This window comes from Lepidochelys olivacea (genome assembly GCF_965140295.1).
Source record: "Lepidochelys olivacea isolate rLepOli2 genome assembly, chromosome: 19".
Lineage (NCBI taxonomy): Eukaryota > Metazoa > Chordata > Testudines > Cheloniidae > Lepidochelys > Lepidochelys olivacea.
In genome coordinates, this window is record NC_140429.1 from 2,145,808 (window position 1) to 2,167,522 (window position 21,715).

General features: G+C 45.0%; 1 protein-coding gene across 4 annotated transcripts in view; it reads left to right on the forward strand.

The window, feature by feature from the left end:
• GRIK3 (glutamate ionotropic receptor kainate type subunit 3) overlaps positions 1-20,672 on the forward strand; it is a 237,257-nt gene extending 216,585 nt beyond the window's left edge. For 2 of the 4 annotated variants that reach the window (XM_084652517.1, XM_084652519.1), the window contains 3 exons: positions 12,456-12,678; positions 12,923-13,173; positions 14,328-14,897. In XM_084652517.1, the coding sequence (XP_084508643.1) occupies positions 12,456-12,678; positions 12,923-13,173; positions 14,328-14,522 (669 nt within the window). In that variant the 3' untranslated portion in view covers positions 14,523-14,897. Of the gene's footprint in view, positions 1-12,455; positions 12,679-12,922; positions 13,174-14,327 lie in introns of all 4 variants that reach the window. The other 2 variants (XM_084652520.1, XM_084652518.1) reach the window with 2 other exon arrangements.
• Positions 20,673-21,715: the final 1,043 nt, after the last annotated feature.

Sequence of the window (21,715 nt, forward strand, 5' to 3'; positions counted from 1 at the left end):
CTTTGGATGAGCTATTGCCAGCAGGAGAGCGAGTTTGTGTGTGTATGGGGGTGGGGGGGTGAGAAAACCTGGATTTATGCTGGAAATGGCCCACCTTGATTATCATGCACATTGTAGGGAGAGTGGTCACTTTTGATAAGCTATTACCAGCAGGAGATTGAGTTTGTGTGTGTGGTTTTTGGAGGGGGGTGAGGGGGTGAGAGAACCTGGATTTGTGCAGGAAATGGCCCACCTTGATTATCATACACATTGTGAAGAGAGTGGTCACTTTGGATGGGCTATTACCAGCAGGAGAGTGAGTTTGTGGGTGGGGGGGGCGGAGGGTGAGAAAACCTGGATTTGTGCTGGAAATGGCCCAACTTGATGATCACGTTAGATAAGCTATTACCAGCAGGACAGTGGGGTGGGAGAAGGTATTGTTTCATGGTCTCTGTGTGTATATAATGTCTTCTGCAGTTTCCACGGTATGCATCCGATGAAGTGAGCTGTAGCTCACGAAAGCTCATGCTCAAATAAATTGGTTAGTCTCTAAGGTGCCACAAGTACTCCTTTTCTTTTTGCGAATACAGACTAACTCGGCTGTTACTCTGAAACCTGTCATTAAAGAAACAGGAACCCAACAGGTATCTTAATTCAGGAAATAATACAACAGTAGCATCTGACAGGACTCAGAGAGTAACTAGCTACTGTGACATACCTCCAACCTATGTTAACCTTTTATCAAGCACTAAGTGCCTTGGAGAAAAAGATCCATGGCAAAGGAAAGGGGAAGAAAACAAAACAATAAACCAAAACGGAAAACAAACCAGAGAAAAGGAATCTGATGCCTGCTTTGTCTCTTGGCAAGTCCATGTTAAGGCTTTTAGGCCACACCTATGAAAGTCCATGCAGTCCAATGCCGCGAATACATTGCAATCATGTCATGGAAGGCAAATTACATGAATTCCTTCCATTTAAACGGAAATTAATTTTAGAAGTTGTCCGACACAGCAGAGAACATGCAAAGAGCTGTCGCATTTTACTGCTGCTTAGAAGATGAAAATTAATTAAGAGATTTAAGAAAGCCTTTGAAACCACAATTGGGTTGTAAAAGTATGTGTTAAAAATGAGAGAGAAGGAGAAGATAAAGGAGAGTGGGAATGGGGAGGAATTTATCTAGGAATTAGCCTCCTTTGCGAACATGACCTGGGTTTTTATGTTTTGAGGATGTATTTTTAATATTCCCTTGCAAGGAAGAGATTGAGACTGGAGAGTGCAGGCTTTTACCCTGTTATCCTGGTTGGGTAACAGTCCCAACCAGGTGGGTATGTTAGACCCTGATACACCAAAGCACATCAGAGCTTAGAAAGGGAAAGTTGTTAGCTCTGATGACTGTTTGGTGGCCAGTGTAAAAGGAGGTTCCAATCCAGCATCATTACACTGGGATCACACTGACGCTTACCAACTCCCATTACTATCGTATTTGAATACCTTGCCCTCATTAATGAATATTATCCTCACAACACCTCTGTCAGGTGGGGAAATCCTATCGCCGTTTTCACAGCAGGGGGACCTGAGGCCCAGCGCAGGTGAAATGACTTGCCCAAGTTCATATAGAAAGTCCATAGCTGGGTTGGGAATTTAAACCAGGTCTCCTCAGTCCCAGTCGAGTGCTCCAGCTGGTTCCGATCACATAACAGACCATTTGCGTGGATTGCCCTGGTGTAGGTGTTTTTAATACTGTGCAACTGCCGATTAAACCATGTGGCAAAGAACCAGAGTTGTGATTGTTCTTATATAGCCAAGCACAGAATTATAGCCTCGAAGAGGGAGTGACAAATATTATCATTATTATATTTTGCCCTGGTTTAAAGATTTCCATCCAAGGATCTCAATGCACTTTCTCACTATTAACATTAAATGTAAGGTAAAGCGTGAGTGCGCTGTGTGAGTAAGCTATGAATTCCCTGCCAGAAGGGAGATGCCAGGATTCAGAGAAATGGGGACTTTCATTGTTTGGATGGTGAAATGTGGCTGCTTTTCTGATCTGGTTAGCAGGCTAACCGTACTGAGAAATGTACCTTTCCCCAACCCCTTTATACCTTCCTATCATTTCAATTCAGCTGGAAATATATGGACCAAAACAGTTCACATCTTAGAAGCCAGGTTGTGCCTGGAATACTGTAAAACGCTGAATGGGTGTAATATAATAGCATTTAGATTAGCCAGTCAGCAGTTTAATAGCCAAGACTCATTAAAGGGAGCTGGTGCTCTGAATTTTAACAAGAAGAAAGAGCAGAGCATTTCCCTGCAGATTCACCGCCCGCTGTTGGCTATGACAATGGTGGCCAGAAGTTACGCTTTCCAAAGCCCATGCTTAGTTTGACGGGCAGCGGGTGCGCCTTCCTAAGGAAATGGGATTTTTTTTTTTTTCGGTACAAACATTGCAGAGCATTTCAAACACAGTGTCAGTCTGCTTTTCGCAGTGGAGTCTGCGTGAGCAGGCTCCTCTTCAGCATGATCAGACATATTGTGTTACCTTCATAGGCAATAAAAGCTTAGAAGAGACATTAGGAGGAGGTTCACTTTCAGTGTTGCATTTTAAATATTCTTTGTAATGAGATTTCTATGTGGAAATAAAAGAGTGTGCGTGTGGGGGTGTGTGTGTGTGTGGGTGTGGGTGTGCAGTATCTTTGTAGCTTCTTAGCCATCTCCATCCCACCCATACTTTGGTTCCTCTCACGCATCTGGCAGAGTCTGTTTGTGTTCCACAGTATATTTTATTTCTCTGTCTTACGACTGGGAAGAGATGAATTCTCGGGGCTGCCCCCTTCCCCAACACGGGCTTTGTTTGCTGGAGCAGCCGAAATGCTCTTGTGGGACGCTGTGCGTTTGTCCTCCCTGGAGAGAGAAATGTGGCTCAGTTTCCTTAATTGGCATCCAGATGCTCCCACCCCAAACTCTGACCCAGACCCGTGGCTGGCGTAATTCAGCAGCCCCTCGCCATGACTTAGTACAGCTATGCCTGTGTACACCAGCTGGGGATCTGCCCCAATGTTTGCAAAGACACCCGCTCTTCATTCTGTTCATTGGGGATGATGCTGTGGCAGCCATTCTCGAGACACAGGGTCCTGTGGAACAAAGGCCCTGGGCAATTGGTGACCAAATGCACCCGGGTTGCGTGATACAGATCATCTTCTGGACAAACAGAGAAGTGCAGCGTCTGATGTCTATTTTAGGGCATACCAGCGTTGAAGGGAAGCAGACATCGCATCTGGCTCGCTGCAGAAAAATGCCCCAGGATTGATTGATAGGGGATTCCCCTATGAGATTATCACCCCTCCCCTTCTCCATGATCAGCTCTAAAAGTTCCCTCCCGCTCATTCTGGGAATCTGTATTCCCAGCTTCTCTGCTGCCTGGTTTGCTAAGGCTAGCAGCATCGTTTGCTAACTGCATTATGAAGACACAATATGTCACTTTGGTTTGCAGCTTCTCTAGCCTGTAGGAATGTCATAGAGAATTGCTGATGAGGGCCAGGACAGGAACATCTGCTGCTGCAAGGGAAGCTACAAAAGGTTTTCTCCCACCCACCCCACCCCCCGCCCGGCTCTCCTGTTGGTATTAGCTCATCTTAAGTGATCACTTTTCTTACAGTGTGTAGGGTAACACCCATTGTTTTATGTTCTCTGAGTATATAAATCTCCTCACTGTATTTTCCACTGAATGCGTCCGATGAAGTGAGCTGTAGCTCACGAAAGCTTATGCTCAAATAAATTTATTAGTCTCTAAGGTGCCACAAGTCCTCCTTTTCTTTTTGCGGATACAGACTAACACGGCTGCTACTCTGAAACATGATCAAGGTGCTGTCACTTGTGGAGAAAATGGAAGCATAAAGAAAAGGAAGGCAAAAGCCTCCTGCCACAGTTACCTGAGAAGACTCCCCACATGCCACCTGATGTCCCTGTCTGTAGGCAGGGGGACATCAGCCCAGACCTTGAAAGGTTTTTAGATGTTGCTACATTCAGCATCGTAACATCTAATTGAGTGAAGAGCCTAAATCTCATATCTCCAAAAGGGATTTAGCCACTTGAGTCGATGCTGAGTACAGCAAAGCCTAAATAGCTTGAAAAATGCAGGGCATGGCTTTTGCTGGGCTTGATCGAAAGCCCACTGGAAAGACGTCCCTTTGGCTCAGATCAGTCAGGCCTAACCGTGGCCTTGCTCTGTTGCCAACCTGGCTAGCTGCCGCCTATGCACGGCAAAGAGAGAGTTTTGCTCACTTCATCGTTGTGGAAAGAGCTTATGAGAAGCCATTTACTGCCAGGGAATGCAGGTCAGATAAGCTGGAAGACGAGGGTTCCAGGAAGAGATCAATTAATTTAGGAGCTGTATCTCGTTTCCATTATAGAAAATACCAGAAATACTGTGTTAAGAAGGATGCTATCTCTCTCAGAACAAAAATGCTGGTTATAATGTGCCTTTTGCACCATTCGTATATATTTCCTTGTACAGAAATGTTAAATTCTCAAGATGAAGTATCTTCAGTTTGTGAAAATCAATTTATTTCTTTGTATGGTCTGGAATTGAAAAGCATAAGCCTGAAAGAGACTTTCTTGCCAATTTCACTGATAAAAAAGCATATGTGTCTGGCAAGGCACTTTTATTTTGGCTCTCCTACACTATTCCATTAATTTATTTGAGTGACTGGTCTTGAAACACCGGTTATTACAGGCAGCTCCTGAGCTGTGACTGTAAAGAACAGAGTCAGAGTCATTTGCACTGTTCACAGCATTTTCTACGTTCAGTGTGCTTGTTTAGCTTTTTTGCAAGTACATTTGGTTCAGAACACAAGGTAAGGTTAGACTGAGAAACAGCCACATCCGTTTATCCCTCTGGTGTAAATCGATGTAGCTGCACTGATTTAAGTAGAGCTACATTTGGGGTGGTCTGGCCAATGTCTTTCTTTACCTAGAGATACCATAGGCGATCCCTGCCTTTCTAGTCAGCACTTCTGACAATCCAGTGTTCCCCAGCAGTTCGCAGCCAGGTCATTTAAGATCAGCTCTTACTACTCCAGAGCAACTGAGCACAGAGCTGCCCGGGGGGGGGGGGGGGAGGGGGCACAATTGCGGCAATTTGCCCCAGGCCCCACAGGGGCCCCCACAAGAATGTCTGAGGTCTGAGACAGGGAAGGGGGCGAAGGGGCCCCTGAAATTGCTTTGCCCCAGTTTTTCTTCACTGACCTTTTGCAACAGGTCTGATTTGGGGGAGTTTGGGGCTACACCAGGTGTCAGAAATCTTCCATTATTCCCACCTGCCCAGATGGAACGTGTTACCAGTGGGACTGAATATCAAGATAGCAGATGGACATCACTTCAGATTGACTCTGTATTCAGACACTTCCATTAATTTGAACACAATACCCTATTAAAATTAAATGGCAATTCATTAGTAAGAATGTTACTAACATCCAACCACTGTGTTACAGACGTCCGTTTAGCATAGTTGATGAATCCCAATAATTTTTTTTATAATAATCATTTAGCCTTTAAATCAATAAGTGACAAATATCCAGTTACCTCTGAAGCAGGCACAATTAACTTCTTTCTTTACTGACAGTCAGTTTCATACCAGGCAATTATTGTGCATGTCCAAGAACTCTTTGATGACCAAGAATATACTTTCTGAGGCAATAGAACAATTTAAGTGGAAGTTAATTTGCTTCTAATCACAATCTAACCTGACCTGGAGCACTTTTCTTTGACGTGTCATAAATATAAAGGAAAGGGTAAACACCTTTAAAATCCCACCTCTGCCACCATGTCAAGGTTCTTTCCCCACTCTGAACTCTAGGGTACAGATGGGGGACCTGCATGAAAACCTGCTAAGCTTATTTTTACCAGCTTAGGTTAAAACTTCCCCAAGGTACAAACTATTTTACCTTTTGCCCTTATACTTTATCGCTGCTACCACCAAATGTCTAACAGATATATAACCGGGAAAGAGCCCACTTGGAAACGTCTTTTCCCCCAAAATCCTCCCAAACCCTACACCTCCTTTCCTGGGGAAGGCTTGATAAAAATCCTCAGCAATTTGCGTAGGTGAACACAGACCCAAACCCTTGGATCTTAAGAACAATGAAAAAGCATTCAGTTTCTTACAAGAAGAATTTTAATAGAAGAAAAAGTAAAAAGAATCACCCCTGTAAAATCAGGATGGGAAATACCTTACAGGGTAATTAGATTCAAAACATAGAGAATCCCTCTAGGCAAAACCTTAAGTTACAAAAAGACACAAAAACAGGAAACTACATTCCATTCAGCACAGCTTATTTTCTCAGCCATTTAAAGAAAACAGAATCTAACTCATATCTAGCTAGATTACTTACTAAGTTCTAAGACTCCATTCCTGTTCTGTCCCCGGCAAAAGCATCACACAAACAGAGAGAGCCTTTGTTTCTCGCTCCCTCCAGCTTTTGAAAGTATCTTGTCTCCGCATTGGTCATTTTGGTCAGGTGCCAGCGAGGTTATCCTAGCTTCTTAACCCTTTATGGGTGAAAGGGTTTTTCCTCTGGCTAGGAGGGATTTTAAAGGTGTTTACCCTTCCCTTTATATTTATGACAGCGTGAATGGAGACTTTTCAGTCACAGGGAGGGAGGATTAAGAGCATGAGCCCCTGAAAGTTTTTCTCTGGACCTTTACAATTCCTGCAGCCTTGCAGGATGAGGGAGTACCATCTTCACAGGAACTCGGTGCTTTTCAATAGAAGGCCAAGGCTGCACACCTCCCCATTTGCAATGATGCTAGCTGCCTCTGTCAACTGCATACCAGTAGAGCGGCAGTGGGTACCACTTGCAGTTTGCACTGACTTTTTACAGTCCAGTGCCCATATTTTTTCCCTTTTACATTGGCCCATATCTGTGATCGGACAGGTTCAAGCAAGCAACTAGCTAGTTAGAGATGGACAGATTTGTTTTTTTTCCCTTTTAATTAGAAAAAAGATAATATTGTACAAAGTAGCTGGACCTTATATTAAACTCTGCCTTGTTTTCACCAGCTTTTTACCTCCTCTTAGTTACCTGGTGTTAGCTAACATGAGTAAGAACACACCTTTTACCCTCGTGATGATAAGGACAATGTGACTAGTGGCATTTTGGCCTTGAGAAATTGTGAGGTTGCTGAAAGCATGGATTGGAGGAGAGCAGAAGAGGCAGAAGTAGCTTGTGTTCATGTATTTCAAGCTATGCCTCTGTCTGGGGGATCATATTGCCACATTTGCTCTCTTAAGTGGCTCAGCAAGTGTTGCTGGGTCTTTAATTCTGTTGGTTCATTACGCATGCATGAGTGACTGTAAGTAGCTGTTGCAAAGTGGCCAAACCAGACAGTCTATACGTAAAAGAATAAATGGACACAAATCAGACGTCAAGAATTATGACATTCAAAAAACAGTCGGAGAACACTTCAGTCTCTCTGGTCACTCGATTACAGACCTAAAAGTCGCAATTCTTCAACAAAAAAACTTCAAAAACAGACTCTAACAAGAGACTGCTGAATTGGAATTAATTTGCAAACTGGACACCATTACATTAGATTTGAATAAAGACTGGGAGTGGATGGGTCATTACACAAAGTAAAACTATTTCCCCATGTTTATTTCCTTCCCCCCTCACCAACTGTTCCTCACACGTTCTTGACACACATTCTTGTCAACTGCTGGAAATAGCCCACCTTGATGATCACTACAAAAGGGGTTTTTTTCTCTCCTGCTGGTAATAGCTCACCTTACCTGATCACTCTCCTTACAGCGTATATGGTAACACCCATCATTTCATGTTCTCTGTGTATATAAAATCTCCCCACTGTATTTTCCACTGAATGCATCTGATGAAGCAAGCTGTAGCTCACAAAAGCTTATGCTAAAATAAATTGGTTAGTCTCTAAGGAGCCACAAGTCCTCCTTTTATTTTGCGGATACAGACTAACACGGCTGCTACTCTGAAATTCATCAAAGTGGGATCTAAAGAGAAGGGAGCATTTGCCATTGACCCAGGTTCACACTTCAGGATGCAGAGTGAAGAGCCGGGAGATACCCTGCTGCTCTAGCACCCATTCCCCCCTGCACTAAATGAGATCATGTGACGGGGATGGGTTGGGGGGGAAATGGGCTGCCCTAGCCTTTCAAACTACTATTACGTTTTCTCAGTCAGTCAAAGGGAGTGATTTCAGGAGGCGAGAGGAGAAAAGTGCCTTCTCTGTAGGAAAGGTTTCAGAGTAACAGCTGTGTTAGTCTGTATTCGCAAAAAGAAAAGGAGTACTTGTGGCACCTTAGAGACTAACCCATTTATTTGAGCATGAGCTTTCGTGAGCTACAGCTCACTTCATCGGATGCATACCGTGGAAACTGCAGCAGACTTTATATATACACAGAGAATATGAAACAATACCTCCTCCCACCCCACTGTCCTGCTGGTAATAGCTTATCTAAAGTGATCATTTTGTGCTGGAAATGGCCCAACCTGATGATCACTTTAGATAAGCTATTACCAGCAGGACAGTGGTGTGGGAGGAGGTATTGTTTCATGGTCTCTGTGTATATATAAAGTCTGCTGCAGTTTCCACGGTATGCATCCGATGAAGTGAGCTGTAGCTCACGAAAGCTCATGCTCAAATAAATGGGTTAGTCTCTAAGGTGCCACAAGTCCTCCTTTTCTTCTCTGTAGGAAAGAGGCTTGTCGCATGTAATTTAAGTTGCCTAAAGAGCTACATTGCCTCATGCTAGTCCTATTAGCGTCCCTAAATGCAGCCGATTGATTTTTTGCCAGTTTACTTCTCTCTGTGCTTTAAACTGGGAGAACACTGATGTTGTTAAAGAGCTCTGTGTCAGAACCCAGGCAGCAGTAAATGCAGAGAGAGAGAGAGAGAGAAAGGGAATGCTCGTGGACTCAAAGGTCTCTGATGTGAACTATGCAAGTGTTAAACAAGTCGTTGTCGGGGAGGAAAGCGTGTTATTCACCTCACTTATGCATTGCAATGTATAGATATTTAATAGTCTTCTTTCAGAGGGGTAGCCGTGTTAGTCTGGATCCGTAAAAGCGGCAGAGTCCTGTGGCATCTTATAGACTAACAGACATACTGGAGCATGAGCTTTCGTGGGTGAATACCCTCTTTGTCGGATGCATTCTTTGCCGCTTTTAATAGTCTTCAGTGGCCTAAATTTCCTGCTGTTTTTTTTTGAGGTCCAATAGCTGCCCCAAATCTACTTCAAGGCATGGGTCCAATCCTCAGCTGGTGTAAATGGCCATACCGCCACTGAATCCTGGGGTGAGCGATATTAGTTAAGGATCTGGCCCATTGCAACAGGATTGCTCAAAGGACAGCTTTTGCTGGAGAGTACGTATGGGTTAGGGTGCGAGCCTGGGGCATAGGAGATGGGTGTTCAATTCCCCGTCTGCCATGGAATCCGTGTGTCATTTAGACTTTCTATGCCTCGGCTCCCTCAGGGCAGGTATTTCCCTTCCTCACACAGGTGCTGGGGGGATGAGTACATCAAAAGCTGTGAAGTACTCAGATCCTACAGCAATGTGGCCCATAGAGGTACCTACGATAGGAGGAACTTGGCTCTGGGGCACATACGAATCCTCTTAAAACAGGGGGTTGGTTAATCTTCATTTCATGGCCAGGTACTCAGTGCAAGGAATAAATTGCAGACACGAGTGTGTATTTAAAAAAGGCAGCCATTTATTCCGTGAATGATGAGACCTCACACAGGGGTGTCCAAGTTCACCCCTTTGTATGCCTAGTGGAGGCACTCAGTGACCCCACACCTCAAATAGCCACCTTGCCAAATGGTGTAGCAAAAGAAATGGAACTATATGACCTGCCAAAGCCACATGGGCAGGCCCTTCACTTCAGAACGTATTGCATGGCCACAACCTCCTTCCCTTCTGTGCATCTCTTCCTGAGACCCGCGTCTGCTGCCTTGCCTAAGCGTAGGGGATGGGCCTCATAAATGGAAGAATTTAGATTACATGTATAGTGAGAGAAAGCTCAGACACCGCTAGCACAATGTTTTCGTCTCAATCCCAGAGTACTGGGCCATCTCATGCATCCCGTGCAACTGGGAGCCAGAAGCACAAAAAAGCCAGGTATGGCTTAAACAGTGCTGTGGACTTGTTTCATGCTCGCTCTGCTTGACACATTTATATTCCTGTCACATCCAGTGTGAGGACAGAATTTTTTGACACCCTGCATCCTCATCCTCTCCAACACATGGTAAATTTCATCAAAGAAACAGACCGAGCCTGTGATATGTTCTCCAAATCCGCTCCTTCTTGCTCAGCTGATGGTATCTGCCTGGATGATGCATGCTGCTATCTTGTGCAAACATATGGGAAGGGAGATTGAGGAGAGAGATTCTCCAACTGTTTGTCATGGAAAAAATAAATGACAAGACTGAGCAAGCACTGCCCCCTTACATGCCTCTTCAAAAGAGCTCTCACTTTGGAGAGCGTGGGAGTTTCCTCCCATCCTTTCCATTATTAAAAGAGCTACAGTCCTCGGTGACCCATTCCCAAAGGGGGAATAATTTCCCTTAGCCCAGAGTTGTAGGAAATAGATTGTAATGCACATGCAAAGAGACAAGTGTTATATGCCAAGGCCCTGGTTTGTTTGGTAGAAACCTGGTTCAGCTTGCATTTCTGAGCGGTTTCGGACCCCACCAGACTACATCCAATCCTGAAACCTGACCCAGACCCTCTTTCTCCAGTTCTACTTATCACATACACTTCCTGCAATAGTTCTGAAGTGAAGGGCCTGCCCATATGGCTTTGCCATGTAATATATTTCTATTTCTTTTGCTAAAGCTTTTGGCAAGGTGGCTGTTTGCTGTGTTGGGCTAATTTATGCCTGCACTAAGCATACAAAGGGGTGAACTCAGACATCCCTGAGTGAGGTCTCATCATTCATGGAAGAAATGGGTGCCTTTTAAATACACACTCGTGGCTGCAACTTACTCCTTCCATGGAGTACCTGGCCATGAAACGAAGATTAACCGACCAACTGGTTTAAGGGGACTTGTACGCGCATCTGTTTCTGTGGAACCTTCCGAAGCCAGTGCCTACGCTTCACCAATTTTTGTTACCGCACACGTAAAAGACACTTCAAAAGGCGATCTTAAGCCAGTTGGGATCATGTTATAAAGAAAACAAAATTACTTCTTCCCATCCTAACCGATTTTTGAATGAGCAAATGAAGACAAAAGGTCACATCTTGTGCCAGTCCAGAAAACGTGTAGTCCCCATTCCAATGGGAAGTCTGCCAATAGTAAAAAAAAAAAAAAGTCCTAGTTTCTTAGCACCAGCAAAATATAGCTGATGCTTCTCTACTGTCTCTGTGCATCTGTTTATGTAAAACCGTAAAGCCTGTTTGACGGGGAAACATCTCTCAGAAGGGACACAGATGGCCTGCGGTGCTTGAAAGTTGGAGAGAGTGAAACACATTCTCTGAAACCCTCTTTCTCCTCGGTCATTGGGTAGAAAGATAAAGGGATAAGCAGAATTCAGGTGGCTGTTATTATTCAGAATAATTTGACAGACATATTGGGAGTCCATCATAATATCAACTTTTGCAAGGCATCAAAGCAAAGTGTGATTGTGCATTGTTCAAATGTACAAATACATTTTTCTACTTCGATTGGAAGCTCTTTGGGGCAAGGATGCTCTATTTGTTGTTGTAAGAAAAGGAGGACTAGTGGCACCTTAGAGACTAACCAATTTATTTGAGCATGAGCTTTCGTGAGCTACAGCTCACTTCATCGGATGCATTCACGAAAGCTTATGCTCTCTAAGGTGCCACAAGTCCTCCTTTTCTTTTTGCGGATACAGACTAACACGGCTGCTACTCTGATATTTGTTGTTGTGTTTGGTGCAGCACCTGGCACAACGGGGTCGTGGTCTGTGACTGGGGCTCCCAGGCGCTACCTCAGTACAAATGGGAAATAATGCGAGGGAGTTCCTGTAGTGTTATTGTCGGTCAGGATACTGATAGTTAGGACGTGGGAAAACTACTCAGCTCCTCTGTGCCTCAGTTTACACATTTGGTAAAAGAGGCATTGGGGGCACTCATGGGGCCAACGGTTGTTAACAGCATTTTTCATCTGAGGATCTCCGGTTATTGTGCAGTCACTAATTAAGAGCAAAGCATCATTGTTGTTAGTAATAGTTGTGATTACCTCTGGTGTGTCAGACAGCCTCAAAGTTACTCTGGTTTTCCTTTAATGAGAAGGATGCCAACATTAACCAATGAGCTTTCCCGAATCCGCCACTGACATTCTTGTACATTTTGGTTGTCTCCTGTGGCTTTAACTTTATTGGTATCCTTGTCACAATTTGGAATTTTCCAGACATTGTTTAGCAGCAAAGGAATAAAAGGCTAATTCACTTCTGGGGGGGTGGGACGACTTGTTATTGTTGTTCCAGAAATCCAAAATTTCCACCTTCGAAAAGATGTGGGCGTTCATGAGCAGCAAGCCATCAGCACTCGTTAAAAATAACGAGGAAGGAATCCAGAGAGCCCTCACTGCAGAATACGCCCTCCTAATGGAGTCCACCACTATTGAATATATCACACAAAGGAATTGCAACCTGACCCAGATTGGAGGGCTGATGGACTCCAAAGGCTATGGGATTGGAACTCCCATGGGTAAGTGACCATGGTGCAGTTTGTGTACACGGCCCAGAGAGGGGCTGCTTAGCATAAACACAACAGCTGGCATTGAGCTAATCGCTCCCAGCCATGTATTTCTGAAGAAAACACCCAGGAGTATCTGCTGGGTGAACAGGGAGATGCACAGCCCTGCTTACACAGACACGCTGCCTGCACTTGGTGGCTTTTGTCTTCCTTCCCCGCTGCGTGTGTAACTGCATCCGCTCTCCCTCCCCCGCAGGTTCACCGTACCGGGATAAGATCACCATTGCGATTCTCCAGCTCCAAGAGGAAGACAAGCTGCATATAATGAAAGAGAAATGGTGGCGAGGGAACGGCTGCCCTGAGGAGGAGAGCAAAGAGGCCAGCGCTTTGGGGATACAGAACATCGGTGGGATTTTCATTGTCCTAGCAGCAGGCTTGGTGCTGTCGGTATTCGTGGCGATGATTGAGTTTGTCTACAAGCTGCGCAAAACAGCGGAGCGCGAGCAGGTATCGGCACCGTCGGTCTCCTGGCCCCCGCCCTGCAGGCCTTGGAGCCTAGCTCAGGTCCCAGGTTTGGCCTCTCGCAGGAGTCTGGGAGTCGTGCTCAGGGCGCACACAGCTCGGAGAGCTGGAAGGCTGGTAGCAGTGCTACTTGCTGCATGGTCAAGAGGACCCTGGCTGTGTCAGAGCCCTGAGCGCCGCTCAGCCTCACCAACTGGGGAAAAGCCCTGGCAGCCCAGAGCAGGGATAAAACGAAGATGCCATAGGGTGGGACTCACAGCTCTTCTCCCTATACTGTATGGCTTGGATGTCCTAACCAAATCCCCCATCTGGAAGGATGTTGCCTCCAGGGAGGGGATGATGGACTGTACCTGCCTTGGGCGAGGTAGGGCCTGGTGCTGAAGAAGGTGGACAGAAAACAGGGGGAAAAGAGAAGGCCAGTGACTTGCAGGGAGCAGCCCTGTAGCCAATGCAGTATGCATCTCCCAGGGAAACAAGACACCCGGTCACCAAAATGGGCTTGGCGAGTGGCAACTCCACGAGCAGTAAAGGAGCCACTAAACCTTGTCCTGCCATGCTATGGCAATTGTCTTGGCAAAACCAGGGAACTGGCATAGTATTCCATGCACTATTCCTCATTAGTTAACCCTTTATACATTATTTCTAAATGGAATCTTAACAGAAAGTGTGGCCAGGCCCACCTCTCATGGTTGCCATTTGCCCCTGATGGAAGAGGGTTTATGCCCCTCATACTTTTTACCTTGTGCTGCGTATACAGCGATGTTACGCAGAACATAATAATTGTGTGTATGAGTAACTTCTATAACCAGAGACTGAAATAAGTTGGCATAAGCAAAAACCAGTAAACGAGCCAGCCCAGGTCAGGCCGCAGCAGTCCAGTGACACTCAGCATGCCACAGCATTCCTACTCCCAGGGAACAGGGAACGCCCCTGCAATTTCTTACAGTAACCTATGCTTTGTCTTTAGCCAGTCTCAATAGACTGATGGGGAAATCTCACCCGTGTGCATAGGGGCCCACCAATGGCCTCCACAGCCCTGTGCAGAGTGGTACATAGGAAGCATGCTGGCCCTCTGTGCAGACAGTTCTCGAAACACCTTCCTAGGAATAACAAAACCCTTTGCCTCCACTCTTCCCCAGCGCTCCTTCTGCAGCACCATGGCCGACGAGATCCGGTTGTCACTCACCTGCCAGCGGAGGGTCAAACACAAAGCCCAGCCACCCATCATGGTGAAGACGGACGCCGTGATCAACATGCACACGTTCAACGACAGACGGCTACCAGGGAAGGACAGCATGACGTGCAATACTGGGCTGACGCCCGTGTTTCCATAGGGAACCGGGATTGGGGTGGAGGGAGGGACTTGCTGGAGGCGGGATCGGATGCTCTCTCCATTAGGGAGGAAGGGATAAAAATCCTAGTTTGGTTCAGTTTCAAGAACAAGGCCTTTAACACAACTCCATCGGTCTCCAGAACAGGAATGGGAACTTCAAAGCATGGACTGTAACCTGGTTTTATTTTTTTAAAAAGGCTTAGATCCTATAGGCCTCATGGAGTCCAAACACACTACACATCCAGGAGTCTGATGTTTACATATTGAACACACATGGAGGCAAGCAAGAATCAAGCCGGATTGACCCTCAGTGGATAACGAGGAGCCCCCTGAAACCCCAGGCTTCCTTTAGCATGGCAATAAAAAAGAAACATTTTGTGAGTACAGTACAGATGTGGATTGAATGACAGTCCACCTGAGCATCTATTCCGAACTGACGTACACAGCACATTTAGGATAGAATGACTGGGAAGGGGAACAAATATAAATAAATAAAACAATTGTCAAAGCTGCTGCCTTCTCTCGAAGCAGTCCACCATGACCTTTTACCTCAATGCTGTGCTGGCTTCTTGTCGTCGAGAGCGGGAAGTCCACGCGTGCGTGTGATGCAAAAAGGCGTGTGGAAATACATCGGAGTCAGACAGCGGCTAAGAAGGGGCAAATGATCTTTAATGGACTCCCAGACACAGGGCATAGGATTAGGATAGTGCACCAGAAACTGCTGCCATCTGAAAACAATGAACAAAATCCTCCTGTGCCAATTCCCCCTGCAATGCCAGGGCGGGATTGTGATCTTCAGGTCACTAGCTCCTTCACAGCCTGTGGGAAGGTCACGTTCCCCTTAGAAAAATCTAGACTTCAGCATTAACACGAAGGGAAAGTGAGGGAGCTGTTTCTGGGAAGCTAATGGGTAAGTCTACTCTGCAATGAAAAGCCCAGGATTAATAGAATTCAAGTTTGTTAACCTAGGGCTTGAGTGTCTACGCTCATTTGTAACCCCAGGTTAGGAATTGTTGAACCCTGGGTCCCAACCTGGGACTCCAGCATCTACACTGCATTATGTGGATCGAGTCCAACCACCCATATGCCAGGCCTCCTAGAGCCCGCCAAAAATGCGGCCTCTCTAGCCATTTGTTCATGGTGCAGTGTGGGAAAACTTGACTCTCCAGAGGACAAAGAAAGTCTGCCTATGGGATTGTGGGATATTTCTGGCAGACTCCCAGAGCACGAGTCCAGTGGGGCCGCATCTACACTGCAGAGCAATAGGGCTTGGACCTTGGGTCTTGGCTTGACTCAGGCTTGGACCCTCCACTTCCATGCGGTCCTGGGACCCTGGATCCAAGTCCTGGGTTAGTGCGATTTGTGCGTAGACTTAAAGGGGTTAGGCTTGAAGCCTGAGTTCAAACCCTGGGCTAACATTGCAGTGTAGACACACCAAATGTTACTAACTCCAGCAAGTTTGATGGCAGTAAATTATGGCTGCATTGGTTTCATATTCCTGACAGGCAGGGAGAGCCGGGTTGTTTGTTTAGTTTAAAATTAATGTTTAATTTGGGGGTTTGTGGGACATCGCAGACTTGCAAAGAAGATCTTGGTCCAAATAGACAGGACCAGTCTTGAGTCAAACAGCACCCTGGATGAGCCAGAACATTTCACTGTTGCTCTCCCAGTGCACTCAGTGTCCTACAACAAATGCATTGCCATTTTACGCTACCAAAAACCCACCAAACAAACAAGAAACTCCCATTTAAAACATTCTCCATGAATGGCGCTCGGGTTTTCAGCAGCTACCCAGGTTGCTTGTCCCACAAGGCTGGTCCTGCAGATGCATTCAGTCAGAATTACCAAAGACGCGTGAGCTGATTTAGAGGTAATCTTTGAGTAGGGTTTGTTTTTTTGGTTTTGGTTTTTTTGCATTCTGCCCCCTCAGAGCATCACATAACAGTGTTCAATGTGACATGCCACTGGCTCATTTCCTTCCTGGCACTGTGCAGAACCAGCGATAGGCTGCAACGTGCAGAGATGCTTTTCTAAAACATTGTGGGGAATGTGCTGAAAAAATCAGTTCAGGGATTTGACGCTGCCCGATTATGGGGAGGATTTAGTGTGAAGGAAAATGATGCTCAACTTCCTCTTTTAATGTAGCATCGCTAGAAATCTGCCATAGGGACTCCCTGCACCTTCCATTCTCTCCCATCAGAACAGAGGCTAATCCTCAAGGCTGATGTTCCCTCCCACATACAGGGCCAACACGAAGCTTATACACCACTTAAGTCCTATTTTGAGGGCTTTAGCGGGGCTTTAAGTAATGCCTTGTGCTTGGTCTCTTCACGGGGTAAATCTCACCCTACATAGTGTGAATTTAGGAAGGTTTTATGGCTACAGCAGGAGTCAGCTGCTAAACTAATCCAATTTTTCATGTTCTTATTTAGAAACATTTTTAGAGATTTCGCCTGACCCCAAAGAAACAAATCCATTTGCAGTTGCAGTTTAAGACACACTAGCATTTTTGACCCTCCTCTTTCTTTACTTTGTTCAGTTTTAGTTTTTAGGGTGGTGGTGTTTGGGCCAAATTAGCACATTTGCTCCAGGGAGAACTGTGGCTGTTTTTCACCAGAGCGCGTACTTTGGTTTGGTTTCTTCACACAATGAAAAAAGACAATGTTTTATCCTGAAATAAAATGGTAGCTTTTCTTGCATATGATCCTGATAAAAATTAGCCATTTGGCAGAGAATTTGCCACTATTCTCACCTTTTCTTTTCATAGATGCCATGACAAGTTAGAGGTGAAACTCTCTGTGTGTGTCAGACTCCTCAGAGTTGGGTGACCAAGGGTGAAATTCACCCTTGTGCAGTGGGCCACGGCCCACTTAAATCCCTCTTCGGCCCTCAAACCAGGCAGAACGGGATTGAAGTGGGACGTAAGTGTGGTGTGTAGGCTTTGTGCCAGCCTCCTTCAGAGGGAGAGCACCATCCCAAGAGCAATAGGCACCAATCTGATTGCTGACTCACAGAAAGCAACTCCGTTTAATTGTGACAAGGTAGGTGACTTAGCCATGTTTTGCCCTGCCACCTCATACCTGTCTCCATTCCTAGCCTCACTCAAGCTGAATTTAGACCGCTTTTGTTTGACTTCCAAAAACCTGGCTGACTTCAAATTCAGTGTTTGATCCAAAGGGGTTGGATCCCAACAGCAACACCATCTCTGTCACTAAAACAGCAATAAATGAAGAAATGTACGAAGAGCAGAAAGTGGGGTGGAAAAAATACCTGCCTCCCCCAAAACTAATTATTTTCCTTCTCCATCTCTTTGCACATCTGGGGGCATTTCAGACAGGCCATTTTTACACTTTTCTTCTGGGCTTTCCAAGCTCTTAGAAATAGATTTCACAATCAAGGGGAAGGTAAAAGCAAAGTCAAAACCCTGCTGGACTTTAAAAAAAAAAAAAAAAAGGGCCCCCCCTTTAAATGTTCCAACAGGGTGAGTAGTAACAAGACTATACAAAGTATCATCCATTTCACTCCTTAGAAAATTATTTTAAAGAATAAAATTTAACCAACACCATTTACTTGTCACAAACAATGTGACGAGTGAGTTTCTGTCACCGTTGTCCCAAATTTACAGACGACCATGTGGAATTACCACTGTTTGCGACCAGCAAGAAAAATCCCTGCAGATTAACTTTTTCTCTATCTCCACAATTACAGTAAACTGTCCGTGAAAGAATAGCCCATTTCATGCTTCTACATGTTTAAAATCCTGAGTATGAAAACTTTCAGCCCTACAGAACAGCTGCTTGCTGCTGAATATGGAGAAAATCCTGTTGGAATGGAGAGGAAATAGCCAGAAGCCAGACACAGACAGGTGTACAGGTTAGTGACAGAATGGACAGCAGAACCACAAGGAGTCCTAAAGGTGCTGGCGTGTGTACCCAGCAGAGGCCAGGGAGGCGTATGGACCCAGCGGTGTAAATAGCAAAGGGACTGTGGAATGCACAGAGGGGAATGTGGGTAGCTCAGAGCCAGGAGGATGAGTGAATCTGTAACTGTTAAAAGGTGGGGGCAACATCTCTCATATAATCCACAAGCAGCAGCAGTTCAGGCCTCATCTCCTCATGGGCTGTTCCCCGCCTCTAACGCAGATTCTCCTGGGCCTTTACTGAGATGCCGAATAGGTTTCCTTGCGGTGCAGATCTTTCATAACCACCCACATCTGTGCAATCAGTGTCTCACTGCAACTACCATCCCGTAAGCTCTGCTCTCATTCATATATATATATAGAGAGAGAGACAGACAGACGTGCACATGCCTAAAAGTATATATTGTTAAAAGTATATGATACACATACAAAGGTTTTTAAATACTATCTGTATATATTACCAGAATGCCATCATATTTTTCTAATGCCATCTGGCAATGATCTACAAAAGCCACAGGAAGAGTGGAAGGGTGAGAGGTCTCTATGTCTCCTGCCATTCTGCCCTCCTTGCCCCACCCCAACAGAAAGGGATCTCGGGTATGGCTGGAGGCAGTTTGTGGAGCCTGGATAGTGACCACTCTTGTCCCAGGGGGCCGTACAAACCCTGCTCTGCTCATTCTCTTTAGCAGCTTGCAATTTCAGGCTCCTGAATGTCCTGGCTGCACCTCATTGTTACTGATTAATCCCATTCCCTTCGTTGAGCTTCTATTGGTCCAGATTCCCAGCCAGTGTAAACCAACTTCACTCCATTGGCTTCAAAGAACAGCACCAATTTACACCAGCTGAGGATCTGGCCCATTGCCTTTATTTGGGGGGAGGGGTCCCCCCAGTTAGATTGGTTCATTTCAACCAAAATTTAGGGATGGGGCAGTACAGTTTCTGATCTCTGTTATACTGGTATAAATCTGACTAAAGTTGCTTTCAAACTACGCTGCCTTTGCATTGGTATAACCGAGATCAGACTCTATCCCCTTGCCTCCACTCATCCTTGGGGGTGCATCAGGCCTTTGGACTGGCTAGCAAAGGTAAAGTGTGCACCATGCAATCTCTGATTGTGGAGAAGTGGTGAACTAGGAGCTAAACATACATTTGAAAGGAAACTTTGGGATGGGTAGAAAATTTAATACAAACTAAAAATACTTTGCAAATCATTTTGTCACACACACCACATACATGTTTCTTAAATAAATGTCACAAAGTAATTAACTTCCACTGCATATAAATCAATCACACACATTTTGCGGGGGGGAGGCGTGGAAAAAAACGTTGGTATAAAATGCTGCGGTTTCAGTTCACTGTCACTCTTACAGTATTCAATGTCTCCTTCTTAGTCTCTTGTAAGACCAATGAAGTAACACAAGGATGGGTTGGTTTGGGGTTTTTCCATGGTTACAAATCCTTCAAACTCTCACTGTGGTAAAAGTTGGGTCATTTTTTCAATTTTGGGGGGGCTAATTTCTAGTGTAAATTTCCAGCACCCAACACTCAGCCTACATATACACCAACAGACAGAATATGCAAAGGGGGGTGGGCATATGTTTCAAGATAGCTATTGTTCTCTCAGAGGTGTGTGTGGAGGGGAAGGGGGTTGGGTCAGAAACGTTATCGTATGTTTCCATGGTAGAGGTTTCTGCCAGGTCTGGGCCCCAGTATTTCTCCCTCTAGACATCAGTGCAGTTCTGGCAGCTGAATGCCAGCACTGGAAGTCATTATGCAGCATTCGTGATCTCACAAAGTTGAGCCATGTGCTATGTGCCATCCTGCTGTGAGAGAGACCAGGTTGAAACATACTCAACACGTTGTTTGGTTTAATCACAGCTCCCTTGCTCTGGAAAGTTAGGGCTGTGCCTTGCCAGTTAAAGCCAGTCTGCCTGGAGGATATGGATTTCTGAGCATTGTTGTAGAATGCCCTTTGCTGTCTATAATTTTCTTTGACATGTTTCTCAAAAAACTGGTCTCTGTGACATTCAGGGGATTTTCCTTTGTGGACATGCAGAATTTCTATGAATATAGTTTTTTGTAAACATTTTGTAACAATTTTGGTTTCATAGTAACTGTGTTACTTGCTGATCATTCTAGGCTGATGTAAATAAAATTTCCAGGAAAAAAAAAAAATTCTGATTATTTTCCTTTTTAAGACACTGTGATATATCAAAGTGCACAGTTTGCTGTATGAGGTAATATGGTTTTAAATTTTAAATAAAAAATAATTTCTAGGAAAAAAACAGTTTGTGCCCATTTGTATTAAAGGTGCCTCTTTAGCCTTGCTGGAATCTGTGTCTTAAGAGCAACTACATTGTTTAATGACTTCCCTAATTGATTCCCCTTCTAGACAGATAGTTCTCCCTCCTCTTTTCTCCCCCCCCCCCCACCCCCCGTTAAAAACCTTGTAACAAACAAACAAAAATATCACACAACAGAACCAAAACCCACTCCAAGCCGAGCTTTTACCCCAAAGGGTAAAATCCACAGCACAAGAAGACACGCCTGGCAACTTCTCCAGTTCAGTGTCCCCATCAATAAGGAGAGTTGTCATTTCGTGCCAGCTGGGAAACCACCCAGGCCTTCTCCACTAATGCACAGGCCACATGAGGGCAGGTTGGGGATGCAGAGTTGAGCTGGTCAAAATATTTTCCTCAAAAAAAAAAAAAAAGGGAGGGGGGGTTTGAAAAATGGCTTTTTTACCCTGAAATGAAAATTTCACTGTCACATTTTTGTTTCAGCCATATTTTTCTGAATTTTTTCAATGAAAACCCCAAAATCAACACTTTTCTCTCTCTCCTTTTTCTCTCCATTTTCCAGTGAGGAAAAGAAGGGGGTTGGGAGAAGGGAAACTGAAAGCCATGATTTTTTTTCTACGGTTTTTGTTTTGTTAATAATCAGGGGGGGGGAAAATCAGCAAAAAGTTTCCTCAAAAGAGGAAAAAAATTGTATTTCTTTGGAAGTTCTTCATAGAAAATATTTAGTGCACTGCACTTTTATGTCAGTATTTGCTAAGCACAGAGCACAGTGCTTTGGACTCTGGAAGAAAGAAGCAGCAGCCACCATAAAAAGCTTGAATTCAGCCCATGGACGTTCCTTATGATTCCTCTTCATGTTATCAAAGGGGTTTGTGCTCTGATGAAAAGCCTGGAGAACTGGGCATCTGGGCCTGGTTCCAAAACCCACTGAAGTCAATGGAAAGACTCCCACATTTGCCCTACGTTTGCTGAGAC